General features: G+C 46.5%; 2 protein-coding genes and 1 long non-coding RNA gene across 11 annotated transcripts in view; 2 read left to right on the forward strand and 1 right to left on the reverse strand.

Moving 5' to 3' along the window:
• ME3 (malic enzyme 3) overlaps window positions 1–7027 on the forward strand; it is a 206385-nt gene extending 199358 nt beyond the window's left edge. For all 5 annotated transcript variants that reach the window (XM_077298607.1, XM_077298609.1, XM_077298605.1 and 2 more), the window contains exons 12-15: window positions 1510–1652; window positions 4251–4424; window positions 4680–4778; window positions 6087–7027. In XM_077298607.1, the coding sequence (XP_077154722.1) occupies window positions 1510–1652; window positions 4251–4424; window positions 4680–4778; window positions 6087–6248 (578 nt within the window). In that variant the 3' untranslated portion in view covers window positions 6249–7027. The remainder of the gene's footprint in view (window positions 1–1509; window positions 1653–4250; window positions 4425–4679; window positions 4779–6086) is intronic.
• A 5010-nt stretch (window positions 7028–12037) lies between these two features.
• LOC143817295 (uncharacterized) lies at window positions 12038–16453 on the forward strand. Its single transcript, XR_013224106.1, has 2 exons — window positions 12038–12079; window positions 12397–16453. It is a non-coding gene; the product is annotated as an uncharacterized LOC143817295 (long non-coding RNA).
• Window positions 16454–18271: 1818 nt separating this feature from the next.
• CCDC81 (coiled-coil domain containing 81) overlaps window positions 18272–21919 on the reverse strand; it is an 82344-nt gene continuing 78696 nt past the window's right edge. For 4 of the 5 annotated variants that reach the window (XM_077298580.1, XM_077298577.1, XM_077298579.1 and 1 more), the window contains exons 13-16: window positions 21182–21260; window positions 20705–20931; window positions 19009–19134; window positions 18272–18529 (exon numbers count right to left, since the gene is read on the reverse strand). In XM_077298580.1, the coding sequence (XP_077154695.1) occupies window positions 18391–18529; window positions 19009–19134; window positions 20705–20931; window positions 21182–21260 (571 nt within the window). In that variant the 3' untranslated portion in view covers window positions 18272–18390. Of the gene's footprint in view, window positions 18530–19007; window positions 19135–20614; window positions 20932–21181; window positions 21261–21919 lie in introns of those variants that run through there. The other variant, XR_013224107.1, reaches the window with a different exon arrangement.

Here is a 21919-nt window from a genome sequence, read left to right on the forward strand (position 1 = left end):
ATACAGTAGGGTGGTCTGGTCTGAGGGGTGTCGCTCTTCTTGGTCCAGCGCCTCCCATCTTCTTGCGATCCCCGTCCTCCTGCTTGCTTCATGTGGATGACACGTTCCTACGTCATCCACACAGTCTCCTCGGTACAGCACTCCTGCGCATGCGTACTTCTCTGCCCTATCGTGGGCAGAGCAAAGTACTGCAGTGCGCATGCGCCAGGGCTCTTTGACCTTTCCCAGCACCTGCGCACTGCAGTACTTTGCTCTGCCCTCAACAGGGCAGAGAAGTTCACCTGCGCAGAAGAACGGTGCTGAGGAGACACGTCACCCACACGAAGCAAGCAGGAGGGCGGCATCGCAAGAAGAAGGGAGGCGCCAGACCAAGACCAGCGACACCCATTGGACCAGAAAGCCCCGCAGGTGAATATAAAAGTTATATTTCTTCTCTTACAGGTCGGGTTGGGGGCAGATATACAGCATTATAGAATACTGTACATCAGCCCTGAAAGTTGATGGCCGAATCTCTTATCGGCCAAACCTGGTGACAGGTCCCCTTTAACATGTCACTCTCCGCAAGGAGAAGCGTTACTTCTTGGATCACAGATGGTATGAGATTTTTATGCAGTGTTTAATTTTTTTTCTCCAAGCATCATGCTTCTCATTTAAACCAAAAAGCTCTCTTTTGGTCTCCTCTGTCCACAAAACATTATTCAAGTAGTTTTCTAGCTTGTCCAAGTTATCTTTAGCAAACTGCCGATTAGCAGTAGTGTTCCTTACGGAGAGAAGTGGTTTTCTTTGTGCAATCTTGCCATGCTCACCATTGCTCAGCCTTCTACTGATGGTAAACTCATGAACATTAGTATTGGCTAACATGGGAGGCCTTTAGTTGCTTAGTGGTTACCTTGGGTGCCTTTGCAACTATTATATGCCTTGCTCTTGGAGTGATCTATGTTTGTCCACCACTCCTGTAGATGGTAAAAATGATCTTGCATTTCCTCCATCTGTCTGATTATTAATTGAGTTCAAACTCTTTACAAATGATTTTGTAACCTTTTCTATCAACAACTCTTCTTCTGAGGCTGTCAGAAATCTCCTTTGTTCTACGCCATGGTACACTTCCATAAACATGTGTTGTGTAAATCATAAATTGATATATCATTGTTCTAAAAAGGTCATCTACTCACACTTGATTGTCATCCCACTGATTGAAAACACCAGACTCTAATTTCACCTTCAAATTTTATTCTAAAGGATCACATACTTTTGACACTCACAGACATTTAATATTGGATCATTTTCCTCATGTAGAAAATTACAAAATCCAGTATTTTTGACTCTTTTGTTTATTTGGTTCACTTTGTCTGCCTTCAGGATTTGCGTGAAAATCTGATTTAGTTTTAGATCAAATTTATGAATCAATATGGAAAACTCTGGAAGACTCGGGAACTCTCAAGAACCCACTGTATTTTATTTACTTTATAATTGGACTTACAAGTAAAATGATCTGTCTGCTTTTCATAGGTGTTGCTGCTATTGGAGGTGCATTTACAGAAAAGATATTGAAAAACATGGCTGCTTTCAACCAACGACCAATTATATTTGCACTAAGCAATCCGACCAGCAAGGCAGAGTGTACGGCCGAGCAGTGCTACCAGCTGACAGAGGTATGGGACGCTTTCTCCCCGTTACAGCCAGTGCCCATGTGACCTCATCTGCCAATAGCCTTACTTTTAGACAGGGCTAGAGCCGAATAATTAGAGTTTTACCTGTTGATTGGTTGCTTAAAGTGTAACCAGGTCGTAATTTTTATTTTATAAATCAATGGTACACATGAAAATAAGAAACTTTGTAATATATCTTATCAGAGAAATCTGCTTATTTCGCCTCCTAGATTGATCTTTCACTTTCAATTAATGAGTAGAGGAACACACGGACATTCTAGGTAGGAGCTAGAGGAACACACAGACACTGTAGGGAGGAGCTAGAGGAACACACAGACACTGTAGGGAGGAGCTAGAGGAACACACAGACACTGTAGGGAGGAGCTAGAGGAACACACGGACATTCTAGGTAGGAGCTAGGGAAACACACAGAGACATTCTAGAGAGGAGCTAGAGGAACACACAGACATTCTAGGTAGGAGCTAGAGGAACACATGGACATTCTAGGAAGGAGCTAGAGGAACACACAGACACTGTAGGGAGGAGCTAGAGGAACACACGGACATTCTAGGTAGGAGCTAGGGAAACACACAGAGACATTCTAGAGAGGAGCTAGAGGAACACACAGACATTCTAGGTAGGAGCTAGAGGAACACATGGACATTCTAGGAAGGAGCTAGAGGAACACACAGACACTGTAGGGAGGAGCTAGAGGAACACACAGACCCTGTAGGGAGGAGCTAGAGGAACACACAGACACTGTAGGGAGGAGCTAGAGGAACACAGACATTCTAGGGAGGAGCTAGAGGAACACAGACATTCTAGGTAGGAGCTAGAGGAACACACAGAAATTCTAGGGAGGAGCTAGAGGAACACACAGATATTCTAGGTAGGAGCTAGAGGAACACATGGACATTCTAGGAAGGAGCTAGAGGAACACACAGACACTGTAGGGAGGAGCTAGAGGAACACACAGACCCTGTAGGGAGGAGCTAGAGGAACACACAGACACTGTAGGGAGGAGCTAGAGGAACACAGACATTCTAGGGAGGAGCTAGAGGAACACAGACATTCTAGGTAGGAGCTAGAGGAACACACAGACACTGTAGGTAGGAGCTAGAGGAACACACAGACACTGTAGGGAGGAGCTAGAGGAACACACAGACCCTGTAGGGAGGAGCTAGAGGAACACACAGACCCTGTAGGGAGGAGCTAGAGGAACACACAGACACTGTAGGGAGGAGCTAGAGGAACACACAGACACTGTAGGGAGGAGCTAGAGGAACACACGGACATTCTAGGTAGGAGCTAGGGAAACACACAGAGACATTCTAGAGAGGAGCTAGAGGAACACACAGACATTCTAGGTAGGAGCTAGAGGAACACATGGACATTCTAGGAAGGAGCTAGAGGAACACACAGACACTGTAGGGAGGAGCTAGAGGAACACACGGACATTCTAGGTAGGAGCTAGGGAAACACACAGAGACATTCTAGAGAGGAGCTAGAGGAACACACAGACATTCTAGGTAGGAGCTAGAGGAACACATGGACATTCTAGGAAGGAGCTAGAGGAACACACAGACACTGTAGGGAGGAGCTAGAGGAACACACAGACCCTGTAGGGAGGAGCTAGAGGAACACACAGACACTGTAGGGAGGAGCTAGAGGAACACACAGACACTGTAGGGAGGAGCTAGAGGAACACACAGACATTCTAGGGAGGAGCTAGAGGAACACATGGGCATTCTAGGAAGGAGCTAGAGGAACACACAGACACTGTAGGGAGGAGCTAGAGGAACACACAGACCCTGTAGGGAGGAGCTAGAGGAACACACAGACCCTGTAGGGAGGAGCTAGAGGAACACACAGACACTGTAGGGAGGAGCTAGAGGAACACACAGACATTCTAGGGAGGAGCTAGAGGAACACACAGACACTGTAGGGAGGAGCTAGAGGAACACACGGACATTCTAGGTAGGATCTAGAGGAACACACAGACATTCTAGGGAGGAGCTAGAGGAACACAGACATTCTAGGGAGGAGCAAGGGGAACACACGGACATTCACATGGACATTCTAGGTAGGAGCTAGAGGAACACAGACATTCTAGGAAGGAGCTAGAGGAACACACAGAAATTCTAGGTAGGAGCTAGAGGAACACCCAGACATTCTAGAAAGGAACTAGAGAAACCCATACACATTCCACGAAGGAGTTAGAAGAACACACAGACATTCTAGGGAAGATCTAGAGGAACAAACAAAAATGCTAGGGAGGAGCTAGAGGAAAACACAGACATTCTGCTGCATGTTTTGAAATAGCAGTTACAGTTCTCCATAGAACCTTACAAGCACCAACCGTCATCTCCTGTCTCAGTAATTGAAAGGTCTGTATTTACTGAAGATTTTGAATTGAGAATTTTGAGAACGAGTGTTCAGTTCAGAAGGAGAAATTACAAATACATATTACAAAGTTTCTTATTTTCATGAGTCGTATTGATTTATGAAAATAAATGAATAAAATGAGGGTTAATTTTTAAGCTGACTACTGTTTTTCACGTGGATAATGATCTTTACAAATATTTGTCTTGCTTGCACCAGGGCCGTGGAATTTTTGCCAGTGGAAGCCCCTTCTCTAAGGTGACTCTTCCAAACGGTCAGACCTTCTATCCAGGTCAAGGAAATAACGCTTATGTCTTTCCCGGCGTGGCTCTTGGGGTCATTGCATGTGGCGTCCGACACATCTCTGAAGACATCTTCCTAACCACGGCAGAGGTGCGTATTTCTACCCTTGAACTGACCACTAATGTGGTCGGCAAGTTAAAAAAAGATCTAGCTACAGTGTAACATGTTGTAACTTTATTTTGTTCACTTTTTGAGTCTACGTGGAAACTGTCAAAAAGCTGCTGTTGATGGATCTTGATTTTGCAGCTGCCAAGCTCGATAGCACACGAATAGGACGATTATAGATATTACTTTCTCCTCTTTTCTGTAATATTTATCTGATTCACGAATTTTGTCTCCTCTTAGGCTATTGCAGAAGATGTGACCGCAGAAAATCTAGCGGAGGGCAGACTGTATCCTCCACTAAGCACCATCAGGGAAGTGTCCTTCAAAATTGCTGTGAGGGTAAGTGTCTGCAGTCTCGTCATGGTTCTTCCCTTGATTTTGAATTAGGTTCTTGGAGTTGTTGGCTTCTTTTAAGTGATTCTAAATTATATTGGGCTGTTTCTTAACCCCTTCATGCACGAGCAATTTTTTTTTTTGCCCTTCAATTTTTCCTCCCCTTATGCCAAGAGCCGTAATGTTTCTTTATTTTTACGTCCACATTGCCACACGAGGGCTTGTTTTTATGCAGGACAACACTTTTAATTCCACCAAATAATGTAGTGAAAAATTGGGAAAAGAATTCCAAGTGCGTGAAATGGTGAAAAAAAAAAAACCCTCAATTTTTGTTTTATTTAAGTTCGGTTTTATGGCTGTTAACTGTTTGGTATGAATTACTTTCTCCAGGTCAGTACGATTACGGCAATATGAAATTTATATATATATTTTTTTAATTTATTTTACTGCTTTTAAAATAAATCTGCTTTGTGTCGTGATAACTTTTTTTAATTTTTCCATCAACAGAGATTTTATTATTTTGAACTCTTTTTCTTGCAATTTTTGGGGAACTGCGGTGATCAAAAAACAGCAGTTGTCGCATTTGTAGTTATTTTTCTTTACAAGGTTTATTGTACGGGTTACTTAAAGGGATTGTCCACTACTTTTTAACATTGATGACCTATCCTAAGGACAGGCCATCAATGTAAAAGCAGTGGACAACCTCTTTAATATTGCATTTTGATAGATCTGACTTTTATAATTTTAGGAATATTTTTGCTTTTCAACGTTATTTTTTAGTCCCCCTAGGAGACTGTAAATTCTGATTATTTGATCGCTCATACCACTTACTACAATACAATAATGCTGCAGTATACAGATGGAATGATGATCTCCTCTGACAAATTTAGATTCTTTTTTGTTTATCCCATATCTTAGAAAAAAACAATAACATGGGATTAAAATGGCATATAAACCCCAAAATGGTACTAGTGAAAACAAAAAACGTGCCTTGCAAAGACAAATCCACATACAGCTCGATCGATGGAAAAAATAAAAATGTTATGGGTCCTTGAATACAGTGACACAAAAACAATTTTTTTTTATTGTGCAAAAAATGGTAAAACATAAAACAAATCTATAATTTTGTATCGTGATAATAGTAAAAAAAAAGCAAAATAAAGTTAAAGTGTCAATTCTACTGCACAATAAATACCATAACAGCGAAACCCAAAAAACATCAATAACGGAGATTACAATGCAAAGTGGATGAAGGATCCTTACCTTCGTCTATATTCGTCTCTATAACCATTGTTCTTTTTACCATCTTCTTAGATCGTAGACTATGCGTACAAGAATAATTTGGCTTCCTGGTATCCAGAACCTCAGGACAAGGAGGCGTTTGTGAAGTCCCTGGTCTACAGCCCGGACTATGACTCCTTCACCATAGACAATTACCTGTGGCCGGAGAATGCCATGGAGATACAAGACGTGTAGCCGGCGCCCCGTCATGGACGCTGTAATGTCGGACTGCGAAACGCTCTACTTGGAGAACACGAAGAAACCAGCTCAGATCAAAGCTTCCCATAATCCATAAATCATGAAGGAACCGGCACGTGGAATACTATGAATGTAATATTAGCCTAGCATTACCGGATCAGTGGGGTTTATAAGAATCCATCACGGCGAACAACCATGACATAACGGGAACCAACCCTAGTCCAGGGATTTGGACCTTTGGGCCATTACCCTTGTTGTATTACCATTGCCACCATGTTGGAATTGACACATGGCACCAACGTGGGTAAAGACCCCAATACCCCAATCTTCAGACCAGATTTGCTACCCATGGAGTGAGCAGTGTAGCTGATTTTTGTTTTTTACTCAATATGTGCATTGGTGGCATACTTATTAGTGACCATTGGGGTCTGGCTTGAAATAGCCTTGATGCATTTGGTGCCACTCCCAACCAGGCGGCGTTTTAAGAGTCGTAACATAGTCTCAATACAGGGGTCTTTCCATAGGGATCCACAGGATAGATGATAAAGGTCTGATCACTAATATGGAGAGCCCACTTCTGTGAGCCCCCGCAGTCACTGGAACAAGCATCCCAATTGGGGCCGTCTCTTGTCCAAAACAGTCACTGTGGGCTCCTCTTCACTTTCAATCTTTGTCCTTCTCCCCTTCTAAGAGCTTTTTTTTTTTTTTTTCAGTCAATTTAACAGAATAATACTATTGCGACAAATTGACTGATAAATAAATATAATTAATCACAATTAACTAATATTTAAAAAAAAAAAATCTAAAAATATTGTGGCAATTTTTTTCCCCAGAACGTAACCGACATCTAATGGAAAAAAGAACACATTTGGTATCAGGAAATCATGTGATGGTAAGAACTAGTAGCAGTGGCTCTTACCATCACACGACTTCTTGATACTAAATGTGTTGTTTTATATTATTATTATTCTTTAGATTTCAGTTATGTTCTGGGGAAAAAGGAAGTGATATAAACATATACGTTATATATATTTTTTTAATACTGGTTCCCCATAAGGTCCTGTATTTGTACCTGTGATCACTCGATCTTTTGTACAATGCACAGTAATATTGCAGTGCATTGTAAAATTACAGATCTACTATGAGGCCCTTCCACAGGCGACATAGTTGTACAAATATGGCAGACACGGGGGACTTAAAAAAGGCCCTAATTCTGCTGTGACAATAACATTAACACCCAGCACCATAGCCAATCTGATGGGCCATAATTTTTGTGTGAACGTGCCCTTCAAAAATATAAATATTATCGACCTCTTTTGATTCCTATTCCCCATAAGACTGTTTTCATACATCCGACTTTCATGGTCCGTGTACAAGCTGCGATATCCTAAAGCTGCTTTCACACTTGCGTCGTTCGACGCACGTCGCAATGCGTCGTTATGTAGAAAAAACGCATCCTGCACAGTTGCCCGCAGGATGCGTTTTTTCTCCATAGACTTATACATAGCGACGTATTGCGACGGAGTGCCACATGTCGCATCCGTCGTGCGACGGATGCGTCGTGTTTTGGCGGACCGTCGGCACAAAAAAAGTTACATGAAACGTTTTTTGGTCCGTCGGCTCCGCTTTTTCCGACCGCGCATGAGCAGCCGGAACTCCGCCCCCTCCTCCCCGCTCATCAACTGGACAGTGGATGCGTCGTAAGACTGTATCCGCTGCCACGTTGTGATTAATTAACACACTGTCCGTCGGTACGTCGGGCCGTCGGTTTGCGATGGCCCGTACCGACGGACTAGTGTGAAAGTAGCCTTACCGGTCACAGGTCTCCTGACCTGAACGCCCTAGTTCAGGTTTCCATATCCGGAACGGTCACAGGTTTTTCTGACCTGAACACCGGCTGTGATATCAGGAACGGTCACAGGTTTCCTGATCCAAACACCAGAGTGCAGGCTGCGATATCCGGAAAGGTCACAGGTCACCTGACCCGAAAGCCCGAGTGCAAGCTGAGATTTCCAGAACGGCCAGAGGTTACCTGACCCAAACACCCGAGTGTAGGATGTTATACCCGGAATGGTCACAGGTTACCTAACCCGATCGCCCGAGTGCAGGCTGCGATATCCGTAAAGGTCACAGGTTACCTGACCCGAACGCCCGAGTGCAGGCTGCGATATCCATAAAGGTCACAGGTTTCCTGACCCGAACTCCCGAGTGCAGGCTGCGATATCCGGAACGGTCACAGGTTTCCTGATCCAAACACCAGAGTGCAGGCTGCGATATCCGTAAAGGTCACAGGTTTCCTGACCCGAACTCCCGAGTGCAGGCTGCGATATCCGGAACGGTCACAGGTTTCCTGATCCAAACACCAGAGTGCAGGCTGTGATATCCGGAAAGGTCACAGGTCACCTGACCCGAAAGCCCGAGTGCAAGCTGCGATTTCCAGAACGGCCAGAGGTTACCTGACCCAAACACCCGAGTGTAGGATGTTATACCCGGAATGGTCACAGGTTACCTAACCCGATCGCCCGAGTGCAGGCTGCGATATCCGTAAAGGTCACAGGTTACCTGACCCGAACGCCCGAGTGCAGGCTGTGATATCCATAAAGGTAACAGGTTTCCTGACCCGAACGCCCGAGTGCAGGCTGTGATATCAGGAATGGCCACAGATTTCCTGACAAGAACGCCGGAGTGCAGGCTGCGATATCCATAAAGGTAACAGGTTTCCTGACCCGAACGCCCGAGTGCAGGCTGCGATATCCGTAAAGGTCACAGGTTACCTGACCCGAACTCCCGAGTGCAGGCTGCGATATCAGGAATGGTCACAGGTTTCCTGACCCGAACGCCCGAGTGCAGGCTGCGATATCAGGAATGGTCACAGTTTTCCTGATCTGATCGCCCGAGTGCAGGCTGCGATATCAGGAACGGTCACAGGATTCCTGACCCGAACGCCCGAGTGCAGGCTGTGATATCAGGAATGGCCACAGATTTCCTGACAAGAACGCCGGAGTGCAGGCTGCGATATCCGGAATGGTCACAGGTTTCCTGACACGAACGCCCGAGTGCAGGCTGTGATATCCGGACCAGTCACAGGTTACCTGACCCGAACGCCCGAGTGCAGGCTGTGATATCCGGATGGTCACAGGTTTCCTGATCCGATTGCCCGAGTGCAGGCTGCGATATCCGTAAAGGTCATAGGTTTCCTGACCCAAACACCCGAGTGCAGGCTGCGATATCCGGAATGGTCACAGGTTACCTGACACGAACGCCCGATTGCAGGCTGTGATATCCGGATTGGTCACAGATTTCCTGATCCAAACACCAGAGTGCAGGCTGCGATATCCGGAAAGGTCACAGGTCACCTGATCCGAAAGCCCGAGTGCAAGCTGCGATTTCCAGAACGGCCAGAGGTTACCTGACCCAAACACCCGAGTGTAGGATGTTATACCCGGAATGGTCACAGGTTACCTAACCCGATCGCCCGAGTGCAGGCTGCGATATGCGTAAAGGTCACAGGTTAACTGACCCGAACGCCCGAGTGCAGGCTGCGATATCCATAAAGGTCACAGGTTTCCTGACCCGAACTCCCGAGTGCAGGCTGCGATATCCGGAATGGTCACAGGTTTCCTGACCCGAACGCCTCGAGTGCAGGCTGTGATATCCGGAATGGTCAAAGGTTACCTGACCCGAGCGCCCGAGTGCAGGCTGCGATATCAGGAATGGTCACAGGTTTCCTGACCCGAACGCCCGAGTGCAGGCTGCAATATCAGGAATGGTCACAGTTTTCCTGATCTGATCGCCCGAGTGCAGGCTGCGATATCAGGAACGGTCACAGGTTTCCTGATCTGATCGCCCGAGTGCAGGCTGTGATATCAGGAACGGTCACAGGATTCCTGACCCGAACGCCCGAGTGCAGGCTGTGATATTCGGAATGGTCACAGGTTACCTGACCCGAACACCCGAGTGCAGGCTGCGATATCCGGAATGGTCACAGGTTACCTGACACGAGCGCCCGAGTGCAGGCTGCGATATCCGGATGGTCACAGATTTCCTGACAAGAACGCCCGAGTGCAGGCTGTGATATCAGGAACGGTCACAGGATTCCTGACCCGAACGCCCGAGTGCAGGCTGTGATATTCGGAATGGTCACAGGTTACCTGACCCGAACACCCGAGTGCAGGCTGTGATATCCGGATGGTCACAGGTTTCCTGACAAGAACACCCGAGTGCAGGCTGCGATATCCGGATGGTCACAGATTTCCTGACAAGAACGCCCGAGTGCAGGCTGCGATATCCGGATGGTCACAGATTTCCTGACAAGAACGCCCGAGTGCAGGCTGTGATATCCGGATGGTCACAGGTTTCCTGACAAGAACGCCCGAGTGCAGGCTGTGATATCCATAAAGGTCACAGATTTCCTGACAAGAACGCCCGAGTGCAGGCTGCGATATCCGGATGGTCACAGATTTCCTGACAAGAACGCCTGAGTGCAGGCTGTGATATCCGGATGGTCACAGGTTTCCTGATCCAATTGCCCGAGTGCAGGCTGCGATATCCGTAAAGGTCACAGGTTTCCTGACCCAAACACCCGAGTGCAGGCTGCGATATCCGGAATGGTCACAGGTTTCCTGACACGAACGCCCGAGTGCAGGCTGTGATATCCGGACCAGTCACAGGTTTCCTGATCCGATTGCCCGAGTGCAGGCTGCGATATCCGTAAAGGTCACAGGTTTCCTGACCCAAACACCCGATTGCAGGCTGCGATATCCGTAAAGGTCACAGGTTTCCTGACCCAAACACCCGAGTGCAGGCTGCGATATCCGGAATGGTCACAGGTTACCTGACACGAACGCCCGATTGCAGGCTGCGATATCCGGACCAGTCACAGGTTACCTGACCCGAACGCCCGAGTGCAGGCTGTGATATCCGGATTGGTCACAGGTTTCCTGATCCAAACACCAGAGTGCAGGCTGCGATATCCGGAAAGGTCACAGGTCACCTGATCCGAAAGCCCGAGTGCAAGCTGCGATTTCCAGAACGGCCAGAGGTTTCCTGACCCAAACACCCGAGTGTAGGATGTTATACCCGGAATGGTCACAGGTTACCTAACCCGATCGCCCGAGTGCAGGCTGCGATATCCGTAAAGGTCACAGGTTAACTGACCCGAACGCCCGAGTGCAGGCTGCGATATCCATAAAGGTCACAGGTTTCCTGACCCGAACTCCCGAGTGCAGGCTGCGATATCCGGAATGGTCACAGGTTTCCTGACCCGAACGCCTCGAGTGCAGGCTGTGATATCCGGAATGGTCAAAGGTTACCTGACCCGAGCGCCCGAGTGCAGGCTGCGATATCAGGAATGGTCACAGGTTTCCTGACCCGAACGCCCGAGTGCAGGCTGCAATATCAGGAATGGTCACAGTTTTCCTGATCTGATCGCCCGAGTGCAGGCTGCGATATCAGGAACGGTCACAGGTTTCCTGATCTGATCGCCCGAGTGCAGGCTGTGATATCAGGAACGGTCACAGGATTCCTGACCCGAACGCCCGAGTGCAGGCTGTGATATTCGGAATGGTCACAGGTTACCTGACCCGAACACCCGAGTGCAGGCTGCGATATCCGGAATGGTCACAGGTTACCTGACAAGAACGCCCGAGTGCAGGCTGCGATATCCGGAATGGTCACAGGTTACCTGACAAGAACGCCCGAGTGCAGGCTGTGATATCCATAAAGGTCACAGATTTCCTGACAAGAACGCCCGAGTGCAGGCTGTGATATCCGGATGGTCACAGGTTTCCTGACAAGAACGCCCGAGTGCAGGCTGCGATATCCGGATGGTCACAGATTTCCTGACAAGAACGCCCGAGTGCAGGCTGTGATATCCATAAAGGTCACAGATTTCCTGACAAGAACGCCCGAGTGCAGGCTGTGATATCCGGATGGTCACAGGTTTCCTGACAAGAACGCCCGAGTGCAGGCTGTGATATCCATAAAGGTCACAGATTTCCTGACAAGAACGCCCGAGTGCAGGCTGCGATATCCGGAATGGTCACAGGTTTCCTGACACGAACGCCCGATTGCATGCTGCGATATCCGGACCAGTCACAGGTTTCCTGATCCGATTGCCCGAGTGCAGGCTGCGATATCCGTAAAGGTCACAGGTTTCCTGACCCAAACACCCGATTGCAGGCTGCGATATCCGTAAAGGTCACAGGTTTCCTGACCCAAACACCCGAGTGCAGGCTGCGATATCCGGAATGGTCACAGGTTACCTGACACGAACGCCCGATTGCATGCTGCGATATCCGGATTGGTCACAGGTTTCCTGACACGAACGCCCGATTGCAGGCTGCGATATGAGGAACGGTCACAGGTTTCCTGACACGTACCCTGGAGTGCAGTCTGCGATATTCCGGTCACAGGTTTCCTGACCTGAACACCCGAGTGCAGTCTGCGATATCCCGGTTACAGGTCACCTGATCCGAACACAACAGCTTCACATATGAAGTTGAGTTAGTCCGGACATCGCGCTGCACACGGACTGTGAAACCGACCTGAGGAAAAATGAAGCAGCACTAATTCCTTCATCCACAATTGAGGAGGGGGATCAAAATGGGTTATTATTCACAAGCTAGGCTGCCGCTCATTATTATATTCAGCCTTTATGATACGCTTGCCCACTCATCTGGTAAAAAAATACCAATTCATGGTAAACAAAACCCACATTAAAAAAAGAAACAAAATGTCTGCTTTTGAATACTAGTGACACCAACGAAATGGCTGCTCCACTTCTATGCCGATAAAGCTTATATGTTGATGACGGTCAAGAACAGTTTGAACCCAATAAAATGGTAAAATGGTCTTGGCAGTAATATTTTGCCCACATATAGGACAACTTTTGTGCTCTATGTTATCAAGTGAGAGTAAATGTGTAAGGAGGAAAACTAGGCCTCGTAACCAGGCAGGAATACCTATAGCAACCAATGCTTTCATTTGTCGCAGTGTAATCTGACTGGTTGCTATGGACAACACGGCCTTTTTCTGTCTGCCTTGGGTTTTTAAACACACGGTTTTTAGTCAAAGATTCTCCCTCAAAATTAATAGTTTTATTTATTTTTCAAAAATTTTTTGTCAAAAATCACCATTCTTTTGCGTTACTTCAATGTTAAAGGGTTAGAAAATCATGGCTGCTTCATTCCTGTACATGGGTCGTGACTGGTATTTCAGCTCAACTCAAATTGAAATGAATGTGTCCGACCTGTAATACCGCACCCGACCTGTGAACAGGAGTGGCGCTGTTATGATTTTTCCAATCCTGGACAACTCATCAGCAGCTCCAGGCCGACCCTACAGGTGGTCACAGACTATAGATGTCCCCTACATACCACCCCCAAATCACTTAGTGACGTGTTAATTTTGATATTTGGAAAAAAGTATGTTGTTCCTTTTGTGGGGTAGCGGTGGGGATAAGAGGCCGCCAGACCCTTTTATCGCCCCTTATCAATAGGGTAAATATCAAATCTGTGGTATCTGTGTGGTTTTGTACGTCTTACGTCTGTGGCCGGTTGTACCCGACATTGTGTCACTTATTGTCTTCTGTACATTAGCGGCCGAGTCTTTACACATTTCTAATTGTGTACAAGGCATTTGTCATTTCCTTATTATTGGGGTTTGCTGACCGTTCATCAATGGAGGACCCCCATATTGAAGTGTGTGAGTTTTGTCCTCGTTCTTATCTTCATGCTAAAAAATGAGATTTTCAGCTGGCGGAAGATATAGGCTATTGGTGTAAAATACTTTGTGATCATAACCAAATTGTAGCGCGTAACCCCAGCCTTAGGCTCCGCCTCTCCACCATCTGTAAGCCCCGCCTCTAATATCTGCAGACTACTTGAGATTCCTTAAAGGGGTTTTCCAGGAAAATAAAAATGTAAACAAAGAGAAAAAATATAAATATGAATAAATTCCTAACTAATTAGGAAATCACATTTGTTCACATTTATCTAGGGAGGTAATCACTATAGTATATTAAAATGGCTGTCGTCTTATTGCACTGACAGAGACCTGTACTACTGTAGAATGAGAGGTGCTTGTGAGCATGTGCAGTAGGAAGTTCCACCCCTCCAATCATGTGTATGAAGGTGAAATACAGAAGAAAACAGGAGCGCTGAGGTAACAAGAGGCTGCTCACACTGCTGTCCACCCTGCCTATCTGATCCAATACTGGTGATCTCAGGGGTGCTGAGATAAGGAGAGGCGGTTCACACTGCTGTCCACCCTGCCTATCTGATCCAATACTGGTGATCTCAGGGGTGCTGAGATAAGGAGAGGCGGTTCACACTGCTGTCCACCCTGCCTATCTGATCCAATACTGGTGATCTCAGGGGTGCTGAGATAAGGAGAGGCGGTTCACACTGCTGTCCACCCTGCTTATCTGATCCAATACTGGTGATCTCAGGAGTGCTGAGATAAGGAGAGGCGGCTCACACTGCTGTCCACCTTGCCTATCTGATCCAATACTGGTGATCTCAGGGGTGCTGAGATAAGGAGAGGCGGCTCACACTGCTGTCCACCTTGCCTATCTGATCCAATACTGGTGATCTCAGGGGTGCTGAGATAAGGAGAGGCGGCTCACACTGCTGTCCACCTTGCCTATCTGATCCAATACTGGTGATCTCAGGGGTGCTGAGATAAGGAGAGGCGGCTCACACTGCTGTCCACCCTGCCTATCTGATCCAATACTGGTGATCTCAGGGGTGCTGAGATAAGGAGAGGCGGCTCACACTGCTGTCCACCCTGCCTATCTGATCCAATACTGGTGATCTCAGGGGTGCTGAGATAAGGAGAGGTGGCTCACACTGCTGTCCACCTTGCTTATCTGATCCAATACTGGTGATCTCAGGGGTTGTGAGATAAGGAAAAGCCGCTCACACTGCTGTCCACCCTGTCTATCTTATCCCATTCTGGAGATACCAGGAGTTCTGAGGTAAGAAAAGACTACTCACATTGCTGTCCAACAGGTCTATCTGATCTAATGCTGGATATATCATGGGTGGTGATGTAAGAAGAGGCTGCTTACACTGCTATTAAACCTATATAATGGGTGGACAGCAGAGTGAGCAGCCTATTCTTACTTCAGCACTCCTGGTATCTCCAGTATGAGACCAGATAAACAGGGTGGACAGAGGTGAGCAGCCTCTTCTTACCTCAGCACTACTGGTATCTCCACTATGAGATCAGATAGACAAGGTGGACAGCAGTGTGAGCAGCCTCTACTGTCCTTGACATTTCTGGTATCTCCAGTATGAGGTCAGATAGATAGGGTGGATTGCAATGTGACTGTCCTTGACATTTCTGGTATCTCCAGTATGAGATCAGCTAGACAGGGTGGACAGCAGTGTGAGCAGCCTCTACTGTCCTTAACATTCCTGGCATCTCCAGTATGAGATCAGATAGACGGTGTTGACAGCAGTGTAACCAGCCTCTACTGTCCTTAACATTCCTGGTATCTCCACTATGAGATCAGATAGACAAGGTGGACAGCAGTGTTAGCAGCCCCTCCTTATCTCAGCTCCCCTGGTATCTCCAGTATTATATCAGATAGACAGGGTGGACAGCAGTGTGAGCAGCTTCTTCTTACTTCAGCACTCCTGGTATCTCCAGGATGAGCTCATACAGACAGGGTGGAGAGCTGTGTGAGCTGGCTCTACTTTCCTTGACATTCCTGATATTTCCAGTATGAGATCAGACAGACAGGGTGGACAGCAGTGTGAGCAGCCTCTCTTTACCTCAGCACTCCTGATATCTCCAGTATTGGGTTACAATATTCTTCCATCTTCCAATACATGAAGGAAAGGGATGGATCTTGTTCACAAGCACTTGTCCAAGCATCCTAGGACAGGTTTCTCTTAGTGTAACAAGGCAGCAGCCATTTTAATTCTATAGTGATTACCTCCCTCAACAAAACGAATGTGATTTTCTAATTAAAGATATTTACAAATGTATCGATAATGACATGTCCTTTATTTATTTCCTCTGTTCTCAGAGAACCCCTTTAATCCAATGTCAGGATTCTTAGCCCTTGTGATGGTAACGTGTATAATGCACTGACTTCCTATGTGACCGAATGTTTCTCTGATACTCGGACCACCGGGAAACTTTTATACTTGTAACTCCTTTTAAAATAAACCTTCTTCTTTTAGATGACTCTCTGTACGGCGTCTGAGACCTTGTGTCTCCGTCACTGGTGTCTTTTTGTGGTTTTATATTTCGGCTCCCGGTACATTTACAGCAAGTCGTTCCTGTATAATGCTTTTTATATCAATGTGGTAAAAATACTTTCCGGCTGGCGTTTACACGTTACTTCGGGGGATATATTAAGGTTTCAGGCATTCGCTACATGAATCCCTATACATAACATTTTATGGGACATGTAGCAGGATCTTGTCTGTTGCACCAACAGGGCCCTCATGAATTTCTTGCCTTTGCGGAAAGAGGCTGGTCAGCAATTGAAGTTTGATAATTATTAAATTAATTAAATGACAACATCGGATGCTGTGTTCGGGGGCATGCATTGAGGAGGGACGGCCCCAGAGCAACATCATAAAAGGTCTCTATCCTCTAAGCCAGTGTTCCCCAAGTTCGGTCCTCAAGGGCCACCAACGGGTCATGTTTTCGGGATTTCCTTAGTATTGCCCAGGTGAGAATTCCATCATCTAGACAGGCAACAAATCCATCACCTGAGCCATTCTAAGGAAATCCTGAAAACATGACCTGTTGGTGGCTCTTGATGATTGGAGTTGGGGAACACTGCTCTAAGCCTTTGCTAACCAGTGACTTAAAGGGCACTCATCTTACCAATCTATACTTGGTGACAATGGTGGTCTACAGAAGAACAGGTCTGATCTCCTCGAAGTGTCACCTAAGTACAGGAATTTGGGGGCACTCTGACCTGCTGAAGAACGCAGCACGGAGCGGATCTTAGGCTTAGAATTTGGGGTAGATCTCGAGAATCCATGAATCCTGTCCCACGTTCACTCAATATCTCCCGACAGGCCGTAGCTCTGTCGTTGTATTGAGGGAATCATTTGGAGGATTAGGCTTTGTACTGGTAGCACAGCTGCAGTTTGTTACAATGGGTCGGTGACGGTGAGAACACGTGGCACCAGGTCAGAGATTTGTGATACTCCATTAAGCTCAGGATGGGTTGCCGAGGGTCATAGCACCAACGCGCAGCTAAGAATCTTTTCTAGTGTTTTACACTTTTTTAGACAAACTTTTTTCCGAAATTTCAAGATCGTGACATGTACAGTATATGAAGCCATTAAAGCTGACTCCGTGCATAATGGGCAGTAGCTGTAGAACGCCACTAGCTTAAAGGGGTATTCTGTTGAGAAGTTAGCGCCGATCTGAAGACTGGGGCACTATCATCTCCCTTAGGGCTCGCTCACACTAGTACATAACATGGCCAAGTGCTGTCTGATGTTGTATCATATAGCACTATAGCACAGAGACAATGGAGAAGATGGCTAAATTAAGTTCTCCATCTTCGCACTTGTGCTGCGATTCGAGAATCGGATCACAGTGAGGTGTTGCTCAGATCAAATTCTGACAGTATGAGCCGAGTGTCATTCACATAATCAGCCTCGATTCTCTCTGATGAGAGAATATATACGGCAGTGTGAGCGGACCTTAGAATGGAGATAGTAATGCGCAGTCCCGACAGCTGCCCCGTTCATTCTCTGCGGAGCTCTGCGCTTTGGCTTTTTTCGGCAGTCCTGATAGAGAATTAATGAAGCGGTGGTAAGCATGAGCGCTGTGCTCCATTCTGAGATAATGTCCACGTTTCAGACATTCAGGTTCAATAAACGACTGTTATAAAGTGGAGTCAAGTTAATCCTCTGTTAATGAATAGGAGGGCTAATTGGATTTCTTCCTCTGAAAGGACTAATCTGCCTTCACAACCACTATGTCTTTGGTGCCGCTGCAGATCGCATTAATTACATTTATTCTTGGCGCAGGCAGAGATGGAGTTGTAGGACAGACGGGTCTTTTTATTTGGGTTTTATAATTATTATGCAGACTCCCATCATTGTAAATAACTACAACTGCACAACGCACAATCACAACTGTGGACAGGAGGATGGCATCACACCATGAGCCGGGATCCGGGGATATATCTGGACTCGCACCACACGTTGGTCTCTCCGCAGTTGGATGTGCGTCGCTTACATTGGAAGCAGCGACGGTACTTCTCAAACTGATCTAGAAGGAGCTCGCCTCGGGCCCTGGACGGAATAAGAAGACAGGTTACAGCAGTGCGGCAGAAGGGTTTTTAGTCTCCTCATCTCGGCATGCTTAGCATGTCAATCTCCGCAAGGAGAAGTGATACTGCTTAGACTCCTAACGTGAAAGGTGAAATGTGCAGCTCAACCTCTTCATGTACATATGGATATTCTCAGAGGAAATTCAACATGGGAACGTACCCTTAAAGGGTTTCGCTCATATCGCCTTCTTCAGGAGCGCACTGCTCCCCGGCCTCCCAGCTCCCTCCTCACTGGGGGCTGTACGCTCCTGAAGACTGACAGTCCAAACTAAGCAGCAGAATGAGAGAAGTGTACTGGATCCAGTCAGCTTAAGAGCAGATCCTGCGCGCTGTTCTTCACTAGGAGACCAAGCGCTCTGCTATTTTACCCATCTGATAAGATCAGGGGTTGCCTCGCTTCTGCGGATGAAGAGGAGGAGACGGCACCACTGCCGCACTTACTGCAGGTAGAGCTCCTCCTTGTGTTCCTTCTGTCTCTTTATTTCTGAGCTCCTTGTCCAGTCTTCCTGTAACACCTTCTGTAATCTGTGAATCTTCTCGAACTCCGCCGCTCGATCTGACAACAACCTGCGGCAGAGGAGCAAGAAACAGCAGCGATGTCAGGAGATTTCTACCCGCTCTGCCTATGTGGGTACAAGGTGGCGTTACAGCCCTCTCACCGCCTGGAAATGATGGCAGTACATGAAGTATTGATTCCCTTTATTATCCTGTAAACACTGCCAGCACAGATAGTATTACCTCCCGCCCTCTGCCTGTAAATTATGCTGGTACAGATAGTACTGTGTCCCTGATCCACCATATAAATAAAGTGGATACAGATAGTGCTGCATTCCTTTCTCGCCCTGATAATGCTGTAGTTAAAGATAGTATTACCTCCCTTTCTATTCCTGTAATTGCTAGTATTACCTCCTTGCCTCTGCCTATAATTTATGCAGGTACAGATAGTACTGTATCCCTGTCTCTCCATGTAAATTATGCAGGTACAAATAATCCTGCTTCCCTTACTCATTCTGTAAATGCAATAGGCACAGATAGTATTACCTCCCTTTCTCACCCTGTAAATGCTGTAGGCACAGATAGTATTTCCTCCCTTTCTCACCCTGTAAATGCTGTAGGCACAGATAGTATTACCTCCCTTTCTCACCCTGTAAATGCTGTAGGCACAGATAGTATTACCTCCCTTTCTCACCCTGTAAATGCTGTAGGCACAGATAGTATTACCTCCCTTTCTCACCCTGTAAATGCTGTAGGCACAGATAGTATTAGCTCCCTTTCTCACCCTGTAAATGCTGTAGGCACAGATAGTATTTCCTCCCTTTCTCACCCTGTAAATGCTGTAGGCACAGATAGTATTTCCTCCCTTTCTCACCCTGTAAATGCTGTAGGCACAGATAGTATTTCCTCCCTTTCTCACCCTGTAAATGCTGTAGGCACAGATAGTATTTGCTCCCTTTCTCACCCTTTAAAAGCTCAAGGTACAGACAGAATTAACTTCTTCTCTCACTCTGTAAATGCTGTAGGCACAGATAGTATTACCTTTATTTCTAGCCCTGTAAATGTTGTAGGCACAGATAGTATTTCCTCCTTTTCTCACTCTTTAAGTACATTAGACTTACAATCAGATAGTATTACCTCCCCTTTTCACCCTATAAATGCTATAGGCACAGATAGTATTACCTCCCTTTCTCACCCTTTAAATTCTGTAGGCACAGATAGTATTACCTCTAGTTCTCACCCTGTAAATGTTGTGGGCACATATAGTATTTCCTCTCTTTCTCACCCTTTAAATGCCCAAGGCACAGACAGTATTACTTCCTTTCTCACTCTGTAAGTACATTAGTCACAGATAACACTAGCTCATTGCCTCTGCCTATAAATTATTCAGGTACAGATAGTACTGTCTCCTGGTCTCACCATGTAAATTATGCAGGTACAAATAATCCTGCTTCCCTTTCGCACTCTGGAAATGCTGTAGGCACAAATGACACAACTACCCTGCCTCCCTGTAAATTACTCAGGCATATACTTATTAAAATGCAGTCCCTACCTCCATTCCTACTTAAATAAGGCTGGTGAGTAAATCACTGCACATTTCTTGGCTAGTCTCTCTTTCTGCACACGTTACGTCTGTATATACCGTTCCTTTGAGCGCTGTAACATGTCGGCTTCCTTCCTCTGCTGCACCAGGTCGTTGAGCACGGCCAGGCGCTTCCGTTCTGCTGCGGCTTGTAGCTGGTGCCGGTACACCTCCTGTGCCCGCCGCTTCCCGTCCACCAGTTTCTCATTGGTCATATCATTCTGGCCAAATACTGGTTCTGTGTTCTCCGTCGCAGGTGGCGGAGCAAAACCGGGCTTCATTTTCACCTACATTAATAGCAAATATGGATTTTTATTATCGGAAAGGACGACATGGGAGTGTGGAAAGGCAGTGTCTGAACCGGCTCCATGGGAATGGTGGAAAATTGAAGGTCATCTAGTACATGGGGCTTAGCTGCAATACCGCACACAGCTTGACGACATGAGTGGCGCTGTTTCTGGAAGTCCGTCTGGCTTGGAAGATCAGCAGTCATGGGTGAGGGTTTAATGGGTGTAGGCCTAGCCATATTCATCTTACCTGCGTGTCCAGGGCGTTCTTGTAGCACACAACCTGTTCAGCTTTCTCCCTTAAATATTTAGACCTCTGAGCGGCCAACCTAAAAGGTAAGACATGGAGCAAAATGAGGGACTGGTCCTACTAGTAACAGTCAGCCCAAACATATAATTTGACCACCAGATGGATATTTAGTCTCTGGATATAAATCGCTGACAGCAAGCAGAGATCTTAAAAATAAAATATTGAATTGTTGAACTTTTTCTGTTATATCGGTAGAGAAATGGGTAAAAAAATGCAAAAGATTTCATGCCGTGTATTCGTTTGCAGCGGTTTACAGTGCCAGATTTCAAGAAATGTCATGTACATGCTGCAAAATGTATCTGCAATGTAAATTGGCCAATGCTGAGGATGGTCAGCACGTCACTGCCATAGCCTCTGTCCCCACTCTGAAACGAAGCGTCATCAGTGACGTCCGTTTCAGGGGCTAGGCTAGTTCCGTTGTCAATTCTGATGTATGCTCAGTAATAGTGCCCTTCGTACTGCGCATTATTCTTCTCCGTGCACAGTGACAGTGCGCTCCCTCGTCAGCTCTAATTAGAAGCAGTGAGATGCCAACAGAGCGCACTGTCAGTGTTCATTGTAAGGAGAATACAAACTAATAGTGCCGCCCAGAATCAGATGCCACTTTAGGCAGCAGGGCTGATCTCTGCTCACCGCCTTCTCGCCTTACAATGTGCATTGACATTGCGCTCTGCTGCT

The sequence above is a fragment of the Ranitomeya variabilis genome, chromosome 3 (assembly GCF_051348905.1).
Source record: "Ranitomeya variabilis isolate aRanVar5 chromosome 3, aRanVar5.hap1, whole genome shotgun sequence".
Taxonomy (NCBI): Eukaryota; Metazoa; Chordata; class Amphibia; order Anura; family Dendrobatidae; genus Ranitomeya; species Ranitomeya variabilis.